We start from the raw sequence: 21392 nt of genomic DNA, 5'->3' as shown, positions 1-21392 counted from the left end.
GAATAGAGTGAAATGGAACGATGTGGTATACCAGGGTCGACATGCTGTCAATGATTGAACCAGGGCATGCAAAGCGTCTGGAGTAAACCATGGAAAGTTTTGTGAGGCCTGGATGTGGAAACGGAGGCTGTGGTTTCGGTGCAATACACATGACAGCTAGAGACTGAGTGTGAACAAATGTGGCCTTTGTTGTCTTTTTCTAGCGCTACCTCGCACACGTGCGGGGGGAGGGGGTTGTCATTTCATGTGTGGCAGGGTGGTGACAGGAGTGAATAAAGGCAGCATGTATGAATTATGTGCATGTGTATATATGTATATGTCTGTGTTTGTATATATATGTATACGTTGATATGTACAGGTATGTATATGTGCGTGTGTGGACGTGTATGTATATACATGTGTATGTGGGTAGGTTGGGCTATTCTTTCGTCTGCTTCCTTGCGCTACTTCCCTAACACGGAGGAGAGCGATGGAGTATAATAAATTCACCGTCAGAAGTCAGATATGTAAACCTCATGTTTATATTGTGTTGAAAAGTCACGAAGAAAAAAACGAAATTGGAACATTCATTTTTTGGTGGACAACTGATACACATACACACACACAAACAGATAACCTTGTTATGGAACATCAGGTTTCTTGTTATTTGTCCTTCCCTTGTACTTTATAACCATGACAGCATTTATTCCAGTAATTCCATTAATGCTTTCTGCCAAAATAATCTTAATGGGTATTTCATGTAACATTTATATATTCCTGTTCTTTGTCATTTCAAATAGTAAAGTAAGCTGGAAGGAACACATTATTACCATCATCAACTACTCCAGCTATCATCTACATATTTTGTTACCCAAGACACTTGAACTCCCTATGCCTGAACTCAAGCAAATCTACCCAATTTATTTCTTCCCCATCTTGTCCTCCACCTTGTCCACCATTCAAAAAGGAAAACCACAAAAGGTGCAGATAAAGTACATAAGATAATTCTCCATCCCTCTTACTCCACCTATCAAGAGGCACTCACTACCGGTGTTGCACTCAATACCGGTCTTCCCAATTCTTCAAACATTACCCAGACCTCTTCAACAGTTTGGAAAGATGATGAACCACTCACACTATCATCACTTCCAAACTACTTTTATTTTTCTTTTTATTTTTTATTTTGCTTTGTCGCTGTCTCCTGCATTTGTGAGGTAGCACAAGGAAACAGACGAAAGAAATGGCCCAACCCACCCCCATACACATGTATATACATACACATCCACACATGCAAATATACATACCTATACATCTCAATGTACACATATATATACACACACAGACATATACATAAATACACATGTACATAATTCATACTGTCTGCATTTATTTATTCCCATCGCCACCTTGCCACACATGAAATAACATCCCCCTCCCCCCTCATGTGTGCAAGGTAGCGCTAGGAAAAGACAACAAAGGCCCCATTCGTTCACACTCAGTCTCTAGCTGTCATGAAATAATGCACTGAAACCACAGCTCCCTTTCCACATCCAGGCCCCACACAACTTTCCATGGTTTATCCCAGACGCTTCACATGCCCTGATTCAATCCATTGACAGCACGTCGACTCCGGTATACCACATCGATCCAATTCACTCTATTCCTTGCCCACCTTTCACCCTCCTGCATGTTCAGGCCCCGATCACTCAAAATCTTTTTCACTCCATCTTTCCACCTCCAATTTGGTCTCCCACTTCTCCTCGTTCCCTCCACCTCCGACACATATATCCTCTTGGTCAATCTTTCCTCACTCATTCTCTCCATGTGCCCAAACCATTTCAAAACACCCTCTTCTGCTCTCTCAACCACACTCTTTTTATTTCCACACATCTCTCTTACCCTTACATTACTTACTCCACCATATATCTTACCCTTACATTACTTACACCACATATTGTCCTCAAACATCTCATTTCCAGCACATCCATCCTCCTGCGCACAACTCTATCCATAGCCCACGCCTCGCAACCATATAACATTGTTGGAACCACTATTCCTTCAAACATACCCATTTTTGCTTTCCGAGATAATGTTCTCTACTTCCAAACATTCTTCAAGGCTCCCAGGATTTTCGCCCCCTCCCCCACCCTATGATTCACTTCCGCTTCCATGGTTCCATCCGCTGCCAGATCCACTCCCAGATATCTAAAACACTTTACTTCCTCCAGTTTTTCACCATTCAAACTTACCTCCCAGTTGACTTGACCCTAAACCCTACTGTACCTAATAACCTTGCTCTTATTCACATTTACTCTTAACTTTCTTCTTTCACACACTTTACCAAACTCAGTCACCAGCTTCTGCAGTTTCTCACACGAATCAGCCACCAGCGCTGTATCATCAGCGAACAACAACTGACTCACTTCCCAAGCTCTCTCATCCACAACAGACTGCATAATTGCCCCTCTTTCCAAAACTCTTGCATTCACCTCCCTAACAACCCCATCCATAAACAAATTAAACAACCATGGAGACATCACACACCCCTGTCGCAAACCTAAATTCACTGAGAACCAATCACTTTCCTCTCTTCCTACATGTACATATGCCTTACATCCTCGATAAAAACTTTTCACTGCTTCTAACAACTTGCCTTCCACACCATATATTCTTAGTACCTTCCACAGAGCATCTCTATCAACTCTATCATATACCTTCTCCAGATCCATAAATGCTACATACAAATCCATTTGCTTTTCTAAGTATTTCTCACATACATTCTTCAAAAGCAAACATCTGATCCACTTTGGGGTTAGAAGGTCCTCTGCAATGCTGTATTCTTTTCCATCAAACATGAACTTGCTTGGGCTGTTACCACTTATAGGTAGAGTTCACCAACACTCTACGCTATTGTATTATCAAATGAATAGTTTTTGGAATAAACTGCTTCACTTAAAAGAATGAATGATATATAAAAGATATCAATGATTGGAAATAAGATCTGTGATATCCTAAAAGCAAATTGCAATTTCTTAAACTCACTCCAAAATTTTCTTATGACCTAACTTGATACTATCATTCAACATATCTTACCACTAACAAATAAAAATGCTACCAAAGTATGCATATCAACCTGACAGTTCCTTAATGCCACTTAGGACCTGTACCATAATCAACAAGCACCCAGCAGCTGTCTTGTTAGATGATTATTTGTAACAAAAAATTTGTCAAGCTATGTGTACTAAACAGGTTCCTCTCATTTATAGTGTAACAATATATTAATCAAATGAATTAAAGTAACACAGATTCTAACCCTTACTAGATGCACATATGTCATGCAATCTAACCCATGCACTGTGACACAAAAGCAACTAAGTCATACCATAATGAGCAACAGTCTACAAAACACGAAGACAATGAAACCCAAAAATCAATGACTGAGGACTGAGGAGTTTTGGAAATAATTTGGTCTTATTGTTTAATCTGAATTTTATTATCAGGCTATTCCTATCTAACCATAACAATGAAATCCATTTGGGCTCTTGAATTATGTGTTTGTACACTGGAATGCTGATATATGTGTTATGTGTCGAAGAGGAAATCAAAGGTAAGATACAACAAAAATGATCAAAACATGTGGTGCACAGTACTAGATGGTTATCCTTGATATGGCAGTGGAAGAAACAGGGTGATGAGAATATGAGTACTGTGCTGATTAAGTCTAGCCCTTCACTCCTCCATGCACATAGGATGCTCATGAAGAGAGGCTCTTAATGTTCCACAAAGCATATAATTTTTTTTACTTGTTACCATATTTGTGTATGATACCAAAAATTATGCAGTGCAGGGGTTACAGCAGTGGTTTCTAAACTTCACTGACTCTCATCTCCTAACTTAGGGAAGCTTTTCATCCCTACCCCCTTAAAAGAATGTAAAATACATATGATATGACTTGAGTCAGTAAAACTATTCAAAATTAAAGAAACCATTAACCTACCTTTAAAAGTGTGATGTGTGCACTTGTCTATCCTAATTTCTCAAATTATAAAAGAAATGATGAAATCACAATCTGTAATTCCTTTACTACTATCACATGAGAACGGCTCTTCATTTTCAAGATAGCAATAGCACTCAATCCAATCTAGTTTCACATATATGTCACAAAGGGTAGCAAAATGTAAGAAGTGTCCTTTGCTGACAAGGTGGGATATTCTTTATTAACATGAAAACAAAACACCAAAAGGTTTACTGGATCAAAAACATGATGCAATGAACCACCAATTGATAAGTTACTAAGGTGCTCCTGTTCAGTCTTTGTCAATTCTAAGGAAGTGTTAGCAGCAAATGGGTTTCTTACCCATTCATGTTTTCTCATCTCTATATCTTTGAAATGAAATGAAAACGGTTCTGGAGTGTTCCAAAATAGTTCAGTGTTGGCTGGTTTAAATTTTATGAAAAAAAATCTCTCTAAATTTGGAATGTGTCAAGACTTTGGTTTCTAGAATCCTTTTCCATAATCATAGTTTTTTCTATCATGAATGTAATCATCTTGTCACTGTACGAGACTTTATTTGAAAACCCTGCACTGACTTATTTAAGGGGTTTAGATTCACAAATAAATCAACCATACATGCAAGTCTCTCAATGATAGAGTCATCATGCAACAAAATTTACATTGCTGTTCTTATCATCACCAAAGGGGACTATTTCATTTCTTAGTTCATACACTCTGTAGACCAATTTTGCAGAAGACATCCAAGGCAATTCACAGCAATACAGAAGAGCAATGTCCTTTGCCCCCATATTTTCATACAACTTTTCAAAAAGCTTCTTTCAATTCAATGGACGATTTTTTATGCAGTCAACACTTCTAAATACATCTTTTAAAAGTCTTTAGCTCCTTATCCATACTACTAGATGCAGGCACCTGCCTTTGAAACATACAGTGCATGTACACAGAGTGAAGATCCTTCTCTTTCACAAGCGTTTGAAGTCCTGAATCTTGACCCAACACTGAACAAGCTCCACCAGTCCATAGTCTACTGCAGTTGTTCCATCTAATACCATCTTCACTTAGAATTTATCTATAATATTAATGACTCTTCTACAATTGCTCCACCACTGATAGGTATGCAGAACAACAAATCCTCCTCAATCTTACTCTTTGCAAAATAATGGATATAAGACACCAAATGGGAATCTTTCACTACTACAGCCTCACCTACTTGCAAGGTTTTAATTGTACCCATAAACTGATCACACAGGTCTTCATTTACATCCTAAATGCTTCCAATCACACCATCCGCAAATGGAATATTGTCGTGTTGTTCGGCATTTGAGTCATCAAGCATTATTTCCACCATATCTATATCAACAGGTAATACTAAGCTTTCAGCTATCATGTGAGATTTTTCACATCTTGCAATTCTGTAAGACATAAGCAATGCCCTTGTCACAATAGTTGTTGTTTTTGTAAAGGTCAGTCTCTGTTTACTAAACTCTCTTCCAGTTTTCATTAGAAGTCATAGATTTTTACAAACATATTCAGGACGGTTTCAATATACCACTTAAATCAATTCACCTTCACGCTATCCATGGCCAAAATAATCAATCATGACAAACACAGAAGATTTCTTCTCTTTTAACATTCATACTAGTGAGGAAGTACCAGGAGAGATTGAGTGCAGAATGGAAAAAGGTGAGAGCAAGGGACATAAGGGGAGTGGGGGAGGAATGGGATGTATTTAGGGAAGCAGTCATGGCTTGTGCAAAAGATGCTTGTGGCATGAGAAAGGTGGGAGGTGGGCAGATTAGAAAAAGTAGTGAGAGGTTGGATGAAGAAGTAAGATTGTTAGTGAAAGAGAAGAGAGAGGCGTTTAGACAGTTATTGCAGGGTAGTAGTGCTAATGACTGGGAGATGTATAAAAGAAAGAGGCAGGAGGTCAAGGGAAAGGTGCAAGAGGTGAAAAAGAGGGCAAATGAGAGTTTGGGTGAGAGAGTATCATCAAATTTCAGGGAGAATAAAAGAGATGTTTTGGAAGGAGGTAAATAAAGTGCATCGACAAGAGAACAAATGGGAACATCGGTGAAGGGGGCTAATGGGGAGGTAATAACAAGTAGCAGTGATATGAGGATATGGAGTGAGTATTTTGAAGGTTTGTTGAATGTGTTGGATGATAGAGTGGCAGATATAGGGTGTTTTGGTCGAGGTGGTGTGCGAAGTGAGAGGGTCAGAGAGAATGGTTTGGTAAACAGAGAAGAGGTAGTGAAAGCTTTGTGGAAGATGAAAGTGGAATTTATTAAAAAAGGGGTTCACTGTGTTGTTGACTGGTTGGTAAGGATATTCAATGTATGTATGGTTCATGATGAAGTGCCTGAGGATTGGCAAAATGCAAGCAGAGCCACTGTACAAAGGCAAAGGGGATAAAGGTGAGTGTACAAATTACAGAGGTATAAGTTTGTTGAGTATTCCTGGGAAGTTATATGGGAGGGTATTGATTGAGAGGATAAAGGCATGAATGGAGCATCAGACTGAGGAAGAGCAGTGTGGTTTCAGAAGTGGTAGAGGATGTGTGGATCAGGTGTTTCCTTTGGAGAATGTATGTGAGAAATACTTAGAAAAACAAATTAATTTGTATGTAGCATTCATGGATCTGGAGAAGGCATAGGATAGAGTTGATAGAGATGCTTTGTGGAAGGTATTAAAAGTATATGGTGAGGGAGGTAAGTTGCTAGAAGCAGTGAAAAGTTTTTATCAAAGATGTAAGACATGCGTACGAGTAGGAAGAGAGGAATGTGATTGGTTCTCAGTGAATCTCGGTTTGTGGCAGGGATGCATGATGTCTCCATGACTGTTTAATTTGTTTATGGATGGGGTTGTTAGGGAGGTGAATGCAAGAGTTTTGGAGAGAGGGGCAAGTATGCAGTCTGTTGTGGATGAGAGGGCTTGGGAAGTGAGCCAGTTGTTCTTCGCTGAGAATACAGCACTGGTGGCTGATTTGGAGTGAGAAACTTCAAAAGTTGGTGACTGAGTCTGGTAAAGTGTGTGAAGGAATAAAGTTGAGAATAAATGGAATAAGAGCAAGGTAATCAGGTTCAGTAGGGTTGAGGGACAAGTTAATTGGGAGGTAAGTTTGAATAGGGGAAACTGGAGGAAGTGACGTGTTTTAGATATCTGGAAGTGGATTTGGCAGCGGATGGAACCATGGAAGCAGAAGTGAGTCAAAGGGTGGGGGAGGGGGCAAAGGTTCTGGGAGCACTGAAGAATGTGTGGAAGGCAAGAACGTTATCTCGGAAAACAAAATGGGTATGTTTGTGTGGTAATAAAAAGAGTGTGGTTGAGAGAGCAGAAGAGTATGTATTGAAATGGTTTGGTCACATGGAGAGAATGAGTGAGGAAAGATTGACAAAGAGGATATATGTGTCAGAGGTGAAGAGAACAAGAAGTGGGAGACCAAACTGGAGGTGGAAGGATGGAGTGAAAAAGATTTTGAGTGATCGGGGCCTGAACATACAGGAGGGTAAAACGCGTGCAAGGAATAGAGTGAATTGGAACAATGTGGTATACTGGGGTCGATGTACTGTCAATGGATTGAACCAGGGGATATGAAGCATCTGGGGTAAATCATAGAAAGTTTTTTGGGGCTTGGATGTGGAAAGGGAGCTGTGGTTTCGGTGCATTACACATGACAGCTAGAGACTGAGTGTGGCCTTTGTTGTCTTTTCCTAGCACTACCTCACACACGTGGGGGGGGGTGCTGTTTTTCATTTGTGGCACGGTGGCAACGGGAATGGATAAAGGCAGCAAGCATGAATATGTACATGTGTATATATGTATATGTCTGTGTATGTATATGTAAGTATACATTGAAATGTATGGGTATGTATATGTGTGTGTGTGGGTGTTTACGTATATACACGTGTATTTGGGTGGGTTGGGCCACTCTTTCGTCTGTTTCCTTGTGCTACCTTGCTAACGCGGGAGACAGCAACTAAGCAAAATAAAAAATAATGAAATAACTAGTGACCCCATGCAAAGGGGTAATTTATACAGTATTTTCTGGTTTTCATCTATTTGCTACCCTCACTATCTACCAGAACATTGTTCACTCTCTCTCTCTTTTCTTTTCAAAGCAGTTAACATCTCCAAATTTTGAATTTTGAATAGTTCACAGTAATACAAGAACAAAAGATGGCAGTTCTAAGCCCCTTAATGTGAATCTAGTAACAAAAGAGGTATAACAAAGAGGTGCTGATTGAGGCAGTCCTAGAGGGGAACTGTGGAGAAATATTATAACTTTCCCAAATGTTAACCAAACATGATTATATGGTCAAAACCAGGACTGATTCAGTTCACTGAATGTAGTACATGATTGTTTCTTATCTATGTAAAACTAGGTTATATTTATGTAAATATATCAACAAAACCTACAAAAACCTCACCTAAACTCCTAAGCAGTGAAGATTTATCTTAAAAGTTTTGTATTCTAGTTGAAATACACCAGTCTTTTTCATGATAAAGTATTACACATATGGTGCTGGCTGTCAACACACAAACATGTGATCCCAGCAGCATACAAATGTAAAGATTCATTTCAACTATCATTTTGACTACTAGGTAAGGTTTGGTCAAGTCTCTATAGTTACTGTTGATTTCTTACTGTTTTACCTATTTTTCCATTAAATAATCTCACATTTTCCCTTATATACATATACCTCACTAGTAGATATCATGCTCAAATTCATGCTCGGCAACTCTTATCGTATTATCTAAATATTACACTAGTATTACAGAATACAATCACTCAATGACCAGGGCAAATAGTAAGGTGGAGTTAACCTACATAGTTACCTAAAACAATAAGCTGCCATTATTAAAACCACACTGGGAACAGAACACTGCATTAAGGCATTTTATGAAGAATTACTAGAGGAAACATAAGGGTAAAGTAACAAGATAGGGGCACAACTTAAATAACTTATGAATCTTGATGAAATGCATCACAACGAACTCCTTATATTTAGAAGAGATCTAGACAGGGTGAACATGATTTGGAGCAATTTTATGCCATGATAAGAGATAATAATGACAGAGGTTATAATGATATGTAAAAATGTAGGGTACAAGTAAGGACATTTCCAGAAATCAACAGAACCTGTAAAAAAAAATTCACCATGAAGGAGTTAAAGAATGTGTGGAAAGAGAGAACATTGTCTTGGAGAGCAAAAATGAGTATGTATGAAAGAAAAGTAGTTCCAAAATATCATATGGTTGCAAAGCATGGGATATAGATAGGGTTACGTGAAGGAGGGTGAATGTGTTGTATATGAAATGCTTGAGGACAATATGGGATGGGAAGTGGTTTGATTAAGTAATGAAAGAGTAAGAGATGTGTGGAAATAAAAAGAGTATGGTTGAGAAAGCAGAGGAGGGTGTGTTGAAATAGTTTGGACATATGGAAAGAAAGGGTGAGGAAAGGTTGACAAACCTTGGAACCACTATTCCTTCAAACATACCCATTTTTGCTTTCAGAGATAATGTTCTCGACTTCCACACATTCTTCAAGGCTCCCAGGATTTTCGCCCCCTCCCCCACCCTATGATTCACTTCCGCTTCCATGGTTCCATCCGCTGCCAGATCCACTCCCAGATATCTAAAACACTTTACTTCCTCCAGTTTTTCTCCATTCAAACTTACCTCCCAATTGACTTGACCCTCAACCCTACTGTACCTAATAACCTTGCTCTTATTCACATTTACTCTTAACTTTCTTCTTTCACACACTTTACCAAACTCAGTCACCAGCTTCCGCAGTTTCTCACATGAATCAGCCACCAGCGCTGTATCATCAGTGAACAACAACTGACTCACTTCCCAAGCTCTCTCATCCACAACAGACTTCATACTTGCCCCTCTTTCCATAACTCTTGCATTCACCTCCCTAACAACCCCATCCATAAACAAATTAAACAACCATGGAGACATCACACACCCCTACCGCAAACCTACATTCACTGGGAACCAATCACTTTCCTCTCTTCCTACACGTACACATGCCTTACATCCTCGATAAAAACTTTTCACTGCTTCTAACAACTTGCCTCCCACACCATATATTCTTAATACCTTCCACAGAGCATCTCTATCAACTCTATCATATGCCTTCTCCAGATCCATAAATGCTACATACAAATCCATTGGCTTTTCTAAGTATTTCTCACATACATTCTCCAAAGCAAACACCTGATCCACACATCCTCTACCACTTCTGAAATGTTGATATGTATATGTATGTATTCCTATGAGTCCACGACTACATGGACTCATAGGAATATCTTGATCACGCACAAAATTGTGATCCTTTCCAATATGTATGTATATGTACATATATATGTGTGTATGTATACATGTGTGTGTGTATATATATCATCTATTCATTATATATATGAATTATATATTATATATATTATATACATATATGAAAATTGGATTAAATTTTTCTGTTGCTTAATAAAATAAATACTGAAAAGAAAAGAGAGAAAGCCATGGATATAAGTCAACTATATTCATTCATATCATTCCATCAATTATGCACATAACAGTGGCATCCAATGCCATCAGCAACCATTTAGCTGCACTTACATTCTAAACAAGGTAAGAAATTTCGGCCTGCCATATCGATAATGCCAGGCAAAAAATGTACCATCAAGTGATATGTGCAATGTGACCCAAAACATAAACCTGGACCATGTTCCAATAGCATTCATCCCTGACAAATACATAAAGAGGCATCTTAGATGGTTTGCGTATATTTGATTCACTCTGGGCTGAAATCTATCTATAAATCAAATCTCATTTTCTGAATCTAAGCAAGTTGATAATATCTACATGTGTTTAACAAGCTGGATAAGAGGTCTAGGATGAGATAAGATCATCTGCTAAACTTCTCCCTAGGCCAGAGTTACTCTTGATCTAGGAAGACAATCTTACATGATATATCCATCTGTATCCAAAACGTTTAATGATAAATATAGCAGTATTATGAATTATTCTGTAAATCACCTAGATAATGCAAGGGGTTCTTAACACATTATCCTAAAAAGCATAATTTTCTCAGGCTTTCAGCATGGTAAAAACTAAATTTTCTGGAATGTTGTTATCAAAGACTGTCCTAATTTGACCCCTTATGATATCACAAATGTAAAATATAAGAGTCTTTGTGAAAAGAAAAAGATCTCAGAGGATCTGTTAAAACATTCATGATACTGCAAACATACAAAAATGGGCACCTTTGTGAATAGAAAAAGATCTCTGAGAATGTACTTGTGTAATGGTCAGATGGAGCATACGATCCCTAAGGAAGGGGTTAAATGGGCTTAACTCCCCTAATCGGTTGTGCAGACTCTTACAGCTTCTCACGAGAACCCCACATGAAGAAAATGGTTTTCACATTACAAAATTGCACATAGGACAACTAAAAATTACTGACTGTAACTCTCTAAGTCTTATAAAAATGGATGAGCATATTGCTGAATTTAACATCATGGGGTATTCATACACAAATGCATACAAGAATCATTATATTCAAATTCAATGCTAGCTTTTCTGCATTTCCATGAGCTATCATATGTGCTATTTGCACACATACATATTTGGAGTATGTGGCCAGAGGACTTGTGAGTTCTAATATCCATAGCCCACTATTAGGCTCATAAAAGACTGCCTACATTGTATAAAACAAAAAGCAGTTTACTAAAAAATATCTGATGAGAATAATTTCCTGAGCTTTAGAATTTAAATAATTAGATTAAAAACTGATAAATCAAAAAAAAGTGAAAGAAACAGAGAAAATTGACTGTCTTCAAAATCAAATAAGAGGATTAAAAGAGAACATATTATAGGGGTGCTTTTGGTTTGATAAAAATATCTAAGTGAGATAAAAACAGTACAGTATGAACATGCTTAAACAAATGGAATAACTTCAGTGAAGAGTGAAACACTTTAGAAAAGGGGCATAATAGCAGAGTGAGGACATGCATAAGGTGTGATTTGGTTGTGTCCCAGTACCTGATATCTTCATCCCACGGATCCGGGCGATACCTACAGGGACAAGGACAGGACAAGAGAGGCACGGTCAGTCATTCCCTCCTTTTTCATGCGGGGCAATCCAGGCTGGCTAGGAACAGGCATGGGGTATGTAACATACCCACCAGTACCAAGATATCCTTGAGGTACTAAGGATTTTCTCATGGGTACATCATCCACAAAAGATATCAAAAATTCTACAAAGAAAACTTAAGGACTACAAAGAAAAAAGTTATTCAACTTATTTCTTCAAATATTTCTTTAAAGAAAAATCAAGAGTAAATGGATTTCTGAAATTTTTCTCAGGTAATGAAATTATTATTTGATGGAGTAATAGCATGGCCAGCCTGGAAACCCCTTTCCTATGCATCTTCAGACACAAATAATACCAAGCTTATAGAAAAGTCAGTTAGCTAAGGTTACAGATACACTCGAGAAGACTACAACATATATATAGTTCAACATATACATTAGAATCAAAGAAAGTGTATACAATTTCATAACATTACTACTCCAATTAATCCTTTAAAAATATTATCAAAATTCAAGTTGTTGCTGCTTTGTTGAGTCATAAACCTACAGAATCTCAGAAGTCAATTTTTGGTTAATCTAAGCAGACTTTAGGAACTAAAAAGCAAGGAAAAAAGCCTCTAAGATAAAGTCTTAGACCAAATAACAGGAACACAACACCAATACCAACTGCACCTATAATCTTTCCTGTTGTTTGGCCGACTGTTGTAGGACAAGGTGTCATCACTGATGAGCATGTGGCTTTCATTCTTCTTGTTGTGCTCCATTGTGTAACTGTCATAATAGTCAGTTCTGCTCTTGTCTCCTTTCAGTGTACCATATCCTTCACTATAGTCTTCCTGTAAACCCATGTCACCACCACATTGACCACCTTCTTCCCTCTCATAGGAATTTTCTCTACTAGCTTCTAAAGACCTTTGTGGTGTGGACATCTGGTTGGCAACAGCCAGGAATTGCGAGGCAGAAGAGTTTGGGTGCTGGCCCACAGGGTAGTTGACATCACTTGTGTAGTCACTGTCTTCAGATATTCTAGCTGAGAGAGGATGAATAATAAATTGATAACTATATGGCACATCTATATCAAACATTCACTTACACACCATAAAGTTGTTACATTATTCACTGATACATCTATTTCACAGGAAAGTATGTAGGTTAAAGGCAGCCCATAAATAATCTAGAGATCAAGAAGAAATACATTCCAATGGACTTCTAACTTTAAGCATTAGTGATTTAGAAGAAAGCTGAAGAAATATTATTGAACTAATAATATTTCTGACTGTACATAAGATAATTGTTTGAACAACTATGGAGTTCAAGGAAAAAGTGGGGTTAACCACAGCAGAAGTAGGTGAACACTTGCAAAAATCATGAGAACTTATGAAAACCTCACCTAACTTCCTTTAACAGCTAAAATTTACCTTGTAAATGATGTTATTTGATAAACATGATTGTTATTGTCTTACTCATATCCAGCTCCTGGGAGGCCTGCGTCCAGTATGCACATAAATGCATCCCACCTAAGTGAACTGTGTCTATTGAATATTCTTTACTAATAAAGGGACAAAAGAAAATGTGAATGAAATATATTTCCACAGCAACACTGAAAATTAGGGTAAATTTTGGCTACTCAGAAAGTTTGATGAAAATTCATAGAATCTGTTGATTTCTAGAAATACCCCAAATTTCCCCTAGACTTTATTATCTTCTCAGTACAGTATTATGATTTTTTCTATAGTATCACAGGATTACTCAGTGTCCTATTATCTGAATTAGTTCCCTTTATTATCACTTCTCTTAAGTGTAATGAATCCAATAAAATGATTCTTCGAGATCCAAGAGTTACTTCTGTACTGCCATTAAACTACATATTCACTTTATTTTTTTATATTCATTAATTTTATCATAATATTTGACATCATGATATCTGACCTTACATAAGAGAATAACTACTTTATACATGTATTATAAAAGCAATTATGAATAAACTCTACAGCTATAATTTACCAATTTGAGCAACAAAACTTAAATGTATAATAAAAAATTTCTGAATTAAAAGGAACTTTATTCTGCAGTTTCAATGCGGTGAGGAAAAGCAAGCTCTGCTCCAACCACTGAAATCTTCTACTTCTGAATGGTATTAAAAGAACAATTAATTTTAATTAACAAGAGAACCCACCTGAATATGACTAAAAGGGCAAAATTTGATCTACAAGACAACCTGCTATAGTATCCCCACCTGAATTATCCAAAAGGGTGAAAAAATCAAACGTATTACATTGTCATCACCGTTTTCCAGCTTCAACTACAAAAACCAAAATCCTGCAAGAATTTTCTGATTTTCAGCATACTTACACTGAAATACAGGGGGTCTCATTCACAAGATACTGCATACTGCAAGGAAATCCAGAATCCCCATCCCTTACACATCCCCATCCAAACTATTTGATTTTTTGTATAAAAGCTATAATATGGACTTCATGGTGTAGAAGTTAACATTAATGACCTTGATGCATCATGCATGGGCTGCCCAGGGTCAAGAGTGCATGGTTTCAGATTCTGGTCACAACAGCCATTCCATTGGTCCATAGTCTATCCAGCTGTTCATCCTCCCTTTGGAGTTGGTCATCAAAATGGGTACCTGACTTAGACTAGGGTATACATAATACATACATACTGTGGGGCTTTAACTGATTAAGGTATTCAGTTGCCCATGCCACTTGAACTAACATAAGAAAGAAAAAATATACCTTATGTTTGAAGATTGCTAAATACCATCAAAGACTTTGTAACATATTTTCTGATCAGTAGATGGCAAAACTTTCTCAGCAAGAAGGTATATTTTCCATTCTCTTAGATCCACATTTGTGCTGTCTTCATGACCAATGTAATCTTTTCTGTAAAGTATGCACTATACACTTTTTCTTCCATAATTGTTCACCATTTCCAACATCAGTGAGCTTGTACCTGGGGACAAATAAAGAAAGGCCTCATTCACTCATCCATCTTCTAGCTATTGTGTTCAATGTAACAAAACCACAGCCTCTTATCCACAACCAGGCTCCACAGACCCTTCCAGAGTTTCCTCCACCTACTTCATATGCTCGAGTTCAGTCCACTGACAGCACACTGCCCCATGCATACCACATCATTCCAATTCACTTTATCCCATGCATGCCTTTCAACCTTCTGCATGATCAGATCCCAAGCACTTAAAATATTTTTCACTCCATCCTTCCCTACACTGCCAATTTGGTATGCCCATTTCTCCTTGTACCCACCACTTTTGAGAAGACATACCCTCCTTGTAAACCTTTTCTGACTCAGTCTCTTACGTATCCCAAACCATTTTAACACCCTCTTCAGCTATCTCAACCACACTCTTCTAATTACCACATCTCTCTATTATCCTTTCATAACTTAATGAAAGCACTTTGCACCATATATTGTCCTAACATTTCATTTCCAACACATCCATCCTCCCAGCTAACAGTAACTTTTACTATCATATAATGAATAAGCCCTTCATATTCTACTAGTCTTAATTAATTTTTCACAAAATATTCTACCACTTCAGAAGAAATTCTATGAGATTCTACACTTCACACCATATATTGTCCTAACATTTCAATTCCAACCCATCCACCCTACTAGCCAACATAACTTATACATTATCATACAATAAATAACATTATCCTACTGGTCTTTATTCATTCTTCACAAAATATTCTACCACTTCAGAAATTCTATGATATTCCACACTTCACATCATTTACTGTCCTAACATTTCATTTCCAACACATGCATCCTCCTAGCCAGCATAACTTATACATTATCATACAATAAATAACATTATCCCACTCATATTCCACTGGTCTCCATTTATTCTTCACAAAATATCATACATCAGAAGAAATTCTGAGATTCCATATCTAAACAATAGAAAGTTACCATACAACAACTTGTACTGCAGGAAGCAGAAACCATCATATGGTATAAACACTAGATTTGCTGATTTTTTGAACAATGTACCAATATTGTGAAATCTGTGTGGCTGCTAAGTGTCTCTCGGTCACTGTAGGTGTATGTATTTGAAACTAACACTCTCTGGATGTAATCTTAAATTCTGAACACAAATACATGACAGCGAGAATGGTTTTGAGCAAATATGGCTGTTTTTAATCTGTTTCTGCTGCTAACTTTCTGATGAAGGTATGGCAAACAAGTATACAAAAGTGTATATATGAGTTTGCTGCAATAGGTCACAGTGGTGCATATATATGGAAAGTTTTGAGGGGCCTAGATGTGGAAAGGGAGCTGGGGTTTTGGTGCATTATACATGACAACTACAGACTGAGTGTTTAATTTGTTTATGGATGGGGTTGTTAGGGAGGTGAATGCAAGAGTTTTGGAAAGAGGGGCAAGTATGCAGTATGTTGTGGATGAGAGAGCTTGGGAAGTGAGTCAGTTGTTGTTCGCTGATGATACAGCGCTGGTGGCTGATTCATGTAATAAACTGCAGAAGCTGGTGACTGAGTTTGGTAAAGTGTGTGAAAGAAGAAAGTTAAGAGTAAATGTGAATAAGAGCAAGGTTATTAGGTACAGTAGGGTTGAGGGCCAAGTCAATTGGGAGGTAAGTTTGAATGGAAAACACTGGAGGAAGTAAAGTGTTTTAGATATCTGGGAGTGGATCTGGCAGCGGATGGAACCATGGAAGTGGAAGTGAATCATAGGGTGGGGGAGGGGGCAAAAATTCTGGGAGCCTTGAAGAATGTTTGGAAGTCGAGAACGTTATCTCGGAAAGCAAAAATGGGTATGTTTGAGGGAATAGTGGTTCCAACAATGTTGTATGGTTGCGAGGCGTGGGCTATGGATAGAGTTGTGCGCAGGAGGATGGATGTGCTGGAAATGAGATGTTTGAGGACAATATGTGGTGTGAGGTGGTTTGATCGAGTAAGTAATGTAAGGGTAAGAGAGATGTGTGGAAATAAAAAGGGTGTGGTTGAGACAGCAGAAGAGGGTGTTTTGAAATGGTTTGGTCACATGGAGAGAATGAGTGAGGAAAGATTGACCAAGAGGATATATGTGTCAGAGGTGGAGGGAACGACGAGAAGTGGGAGACCAACTTGGAGGTGGAAAGTTGGAGTGAAAAAGATTTTAAGTGATCGGGGCCTAAACATGCAGGAGGGTGAAAGGCGTGCAAGGAATAGAGTGAATTGGAACGATGTGGTATACCGGGGTCAACATGCTATCAATGGATTGAACCAGAGCATGTGAAGCGTCTGGGGTAAACCATGGAAAGTTCTGTTGGGGCCTGGATGTGGAAAGGGAGCTGTGGTTTCGCTGCATTATTACATGACAGCTAGAGACTGAGTGTGAACGAATGGGGCCTTTGTTGCCTTTTCTTAGCGCTACCTCGCACACAGGAGAGGGGAGGGGGTTGGTATTCCATGTGGTGCGGGGTGGCAATGGGAATAAATAAAGGCAGACAGTATGAATTATGTACATGTGTATATATCTATATGTCTGTGTGTGTATATATATATGTGTACATTGAGATGTATAGGTATGTATATTTGCGTGTGTGGACATGTATGTATATACAAGTGTATGTGGGTTAGTGGGGCCATTCTTTCATCTGTTTCCTTGCGCTACCTTGCTAACATGGGAGACAGCGACATAGCAAAATAAATAAATAAATAAAATATTTTTTTTTTTTTTTTTTTTTTTTTTTTTTTTTTTTTATACTTTGTCGCTGTCTCCCGCGTTTGCGAGGTAGCGCGAGGAAACAGACGAAAGAAATGGCCCAACCCCCATACACACGTACATACACACGTCCACACACGCAAATATACATACCTACACAGCTTTCCATGGTTTACCCCAGACACTTCACATGCCTTGATTCAATCCACTGACAGCACGTCAACCCCTGTATACCACATCGCTCCAATTCACTCTATTCCTTGCCCTCCTTTCACCCTCCTGCATGTTCAGGCCCCGATCACACAAAATCTTTTTCACTCCATCTTTCCACCTCCAATTTGGTCTCCCTCTTCTCCTCGTTCCCTCCACCTCCGACACATATATCCTCTTGGTCAATCTTTCCTCACTCATTCTCTCCATGTGCCCAAACCATTTCAAAACACCCTCTTCTGCTCTCTCAACCACGCTCTTTTTATTTCCACACATCTCTCTTACCCTTACGTTACTTACTCGATCAAACCACCTCACACCACACATTGTCCTCAAACATCTCATAAATATATATATATATATATATATATATATATATATATATATATATATATATATATATATATATATATATATATATATACTTAATGTATGTATGATTCATGGTGAGGTGCCTGAGGATTGGCGGAATGTGTGCATAGTGCCATTGTACAAAGGCAAAGGGGATAAGAGTGAGTGCTCAAATTACAGAGGTATAAGTTTGTTCAGTATTCCTGGTAAATTATATGGGAGGGTATTGATTGAGAGGGTGAAGGCATGTACAGAGCATCAGATTGGGGAAGAGCAGAGTGGTTTCAGAAGTGGTAGAGGATGTGTGGATCAGGTGTTTGCTTTGAAGAATGTATGTGAGAAATACTTAGAAAAGCAAATGGATTTGTATGTAGCATTTATGGATCTGGAGAAGGCATATGATAGAGTTGATAGAGATGCTCTGTGGAAGGTATTAAGAATATATGGTGTGGGAGGCAAGTTGTTAGAAGCAGTGAAAAGTTTTTATCAAGGATGTAAGGCATGTGTACGTCTAGGAAGAGAGGAAAGTGATTGGTTCCCAGTGAATGTAGGTTTGCGGCAGGGGTGTGTGATGTCTCCATGGTTGTTTAATTTGTTTATGGATGGGGTTGTTAGGGAGGCGAATGCAAGAGTTTTGGAAAGAGGGGCAAGTATGAAGTTTGTTGGGGATGAGAGAGCTTGGGAAGTGAGTCAGTTGTTGTTCGCTGATGATACAGCGCTGGTGGCTGATTCATGTGAGAAACTGCAGAAGCTGGTGACTGAGTTTGGTAAAGTGTGTGAAAGAAGTAATTTAAGAGTAAATGTGAATAAGAGCAAGGTTATTAGGTACAGTAGGGTTGAGGGTCAAGTCAATTGGGAGGTAAGTTTGAATGGAGAAAAACTGGAGGAAGTAAAGTGTTTTAGATATCAGGGAGTGGATCAGGCAGCGGATGGAACCATGGAAGTGGAAGTGAATCATAGGGTGGGGAGGGGGCGAAAATCCTGGGAGCCTTGAAGAATGTGTGGAAGTCGAGAACATTATCTCGGAAAGCAAAAATGGCTATGTTTGAAGGAATAGTGGTTCCAACAATGTTGTAAGGTTGCGAGGTGTGGGCTATGGATAGAGTTGTGCGCAGGAGGGTGGATATGCTGGAAATGAGATGTTTGAGGACAATATACGGTGTGAGGTGGTTTGATTGAGTAAGTAATGTAAGGGTAAGAGAGATGTGTGGAAATAAAAAGAGCATGGTTGAGAGAGCAGAAGAGGGTGTTTTGAAATGGTTTGGGCACATGGAAAGAATGAGTGAGGAAAGATTGACCAAGAGGATATATGTGTCGGAGGTGGAGGGAACGAGGAGAAGTGGGAGACCAAATTGGAGGTGGAAAGATGGAGTGAAAAAGATTTTGAGTGATCGGGGCCTGAACATTCAGGAGGGTGAAAGGTGGGCAAGGAATAGAGTGAAATGGATCGATGTGGTATACCGGGGTCGACGTGCTGTCAATGGATTGAATCAGGGCATGTGAAGCATCTGGGGTAAACCATGGAAAGTTCTGTGGGGCCTGGATGTGGAAAGGGAGCTGTGGTTTCAGGCATTATTGCATGACAGCTAGAGATTGAGTGTGAACGAATGGGGCCTTTGTTGTCTTTTCCTAGCGCTACCTCGCACACATGAGGGGGGAGGGGGTTGTTATTCCACGTGTGGCGAGGTGGCGATGGGAATGAATAAAGGCAGAGAGTGTGAATTGTGTGCATGTGTATATATGTATGTGTCTGTGTGTGTATATTTGCGTGTTGTGGACGTGTATGTATATACAAGTGTATGGGGGTGGGTTGGGCCATTTCTTTCGTCTGTTTCCTTGCGCTACCTCGCAAATGTGGGAGACAGCGACAAAGCAAAATAAATAAATAAAATAAATATATATATATGTATATATATATATATATATATATATATATATATATATATATATATATATACATGTGAGAAACTGCAGAAGCTGGTGACGGAGTTTGGTAAAGTGTGTGGAAGAAGAAAGTTAAGAGTAAATGTGAATAAGAGCAAGGTTATTAGGTACAGTAGGGTTGAGGGTCAAGTCAATTGGGAGGTGAGTTTGAATGGTGAAAAACTGGAGGAAGTGAAGTGTTTTAGATATCTGGGAGTGGATCTGTCAGCGGATGGAACCATGGAAGTGGAAGTGGATCATAGGGTGGGGGAGGGGGCGAAAATTTTGGGAGCCTTGAAAAATGTGTGGAAGTCGAGAACATTATCCCGGAAAGCAAAAATGGGTATGTTTGAAGGAATAGTAGTTCCAACAATGTTGTATGGTTGCGAGGCGTGGGCTATGGATAGAGTTGTGCGCAGGAGGATGGATGTGCTGGAAATGAGATGTTTGAGGACAATGTGTGGTGTGAGGTGGTTTGATCGAGTAAGTAACGTAAGGGTAAGAGAGATGTGTGGAAATAAAAAGAGCGTGGTTGAGAGAGCAGAAGAGGGTGTTTTAAAATGGTTTGGGCACATGGAGAGAATGAGTGAGGAAAGATTGACCAAGAGGATATATGTGTCGGAGGTGGAGGGAACGAGGAGAAGAGGGAGACCAAATTGGAGGTGGAAAGATGGAGTGAAAAAGATTTTGTGTGATCGGGGCCTGAACATGCAGGAGGGTGAAAGGAGGGCAAGGAATAGAGTGAATTGGAGCGATGTGGTATACAGGGGTTGACGTGCTGTCAGTGGATTGAATCAAGGCATGTGAAGCGTCCGGGGTAAACCATGGAAAGCTGTGTAGGTATGTATATTTGTGTGTGTGGACGTGTGTATGTACATGTGTATGGGGGGGGTTGGGCCATTTCTTTCGTCTGTTTCCTTGCGCTACCTCGCAAACGCGGGAGACAGCGACAAAGTATAAAAAAAAAAAAAAAAAAAAATTTTTTTTTTTTTATACTATTCGCCACTTCCCGCACCAGCGAGGTAGCACCAAGAACAGAGGACTGGACCTTTGAGGGAACATCCCCACCCGGGCCCCCTCTCCGTCCCTTCCCTTGGAAAATTAAAAA

At 38.9% G+C, this 21392-nt stretch overlaps 1 protein-coding gene across 2 annotated transcripts in view; it reads right to left on the bottom strand.

Annotated features, from left to right (window-relative positions):
- unc-13 overlaps nucleotides 1-21392 on the bottom strand; it is an 820923-nt gene that overhangs the window by 506630 nt on the left and 292901 nt on the right. For both annotated transcript variants that reach the window (XM_071690929.1, XM_071690930.1), the window contains exons 9-10: nucleotides 12770-13127; nucleotides 12047-12079 (exon numbers count right to left, since the gene is read on the bottom strand). In XM_071690929.1, the coding sequence (XP_071547030.1) occupies nucleotides 12047-12079; nucleotides 12770-13127 (391 nt within the window). The remainder of the gene's footprint in view (nucleotides 1-12046; nucleotides 12080-12769; nucleotides 13128-21392) is intronic.

Source organism: Panulirus ornatus, chromosome 49 (assembly GCF_036320965.1).
Source record: "Panulirus ornatus isolate Po-2019 chromosome 49, ASM3632096v1, whole genome shotgun sequence".
Classification (NCBI taxonomy): Eukaryota; Metazoa; Arthropoda; class Malacostraca; order Decapoda; family Palinuridae; genus Panulirus; species Panulirus ornatus.
This window is presented reverse-complemented; position numbering and strand designations above follow the sequence as displayed.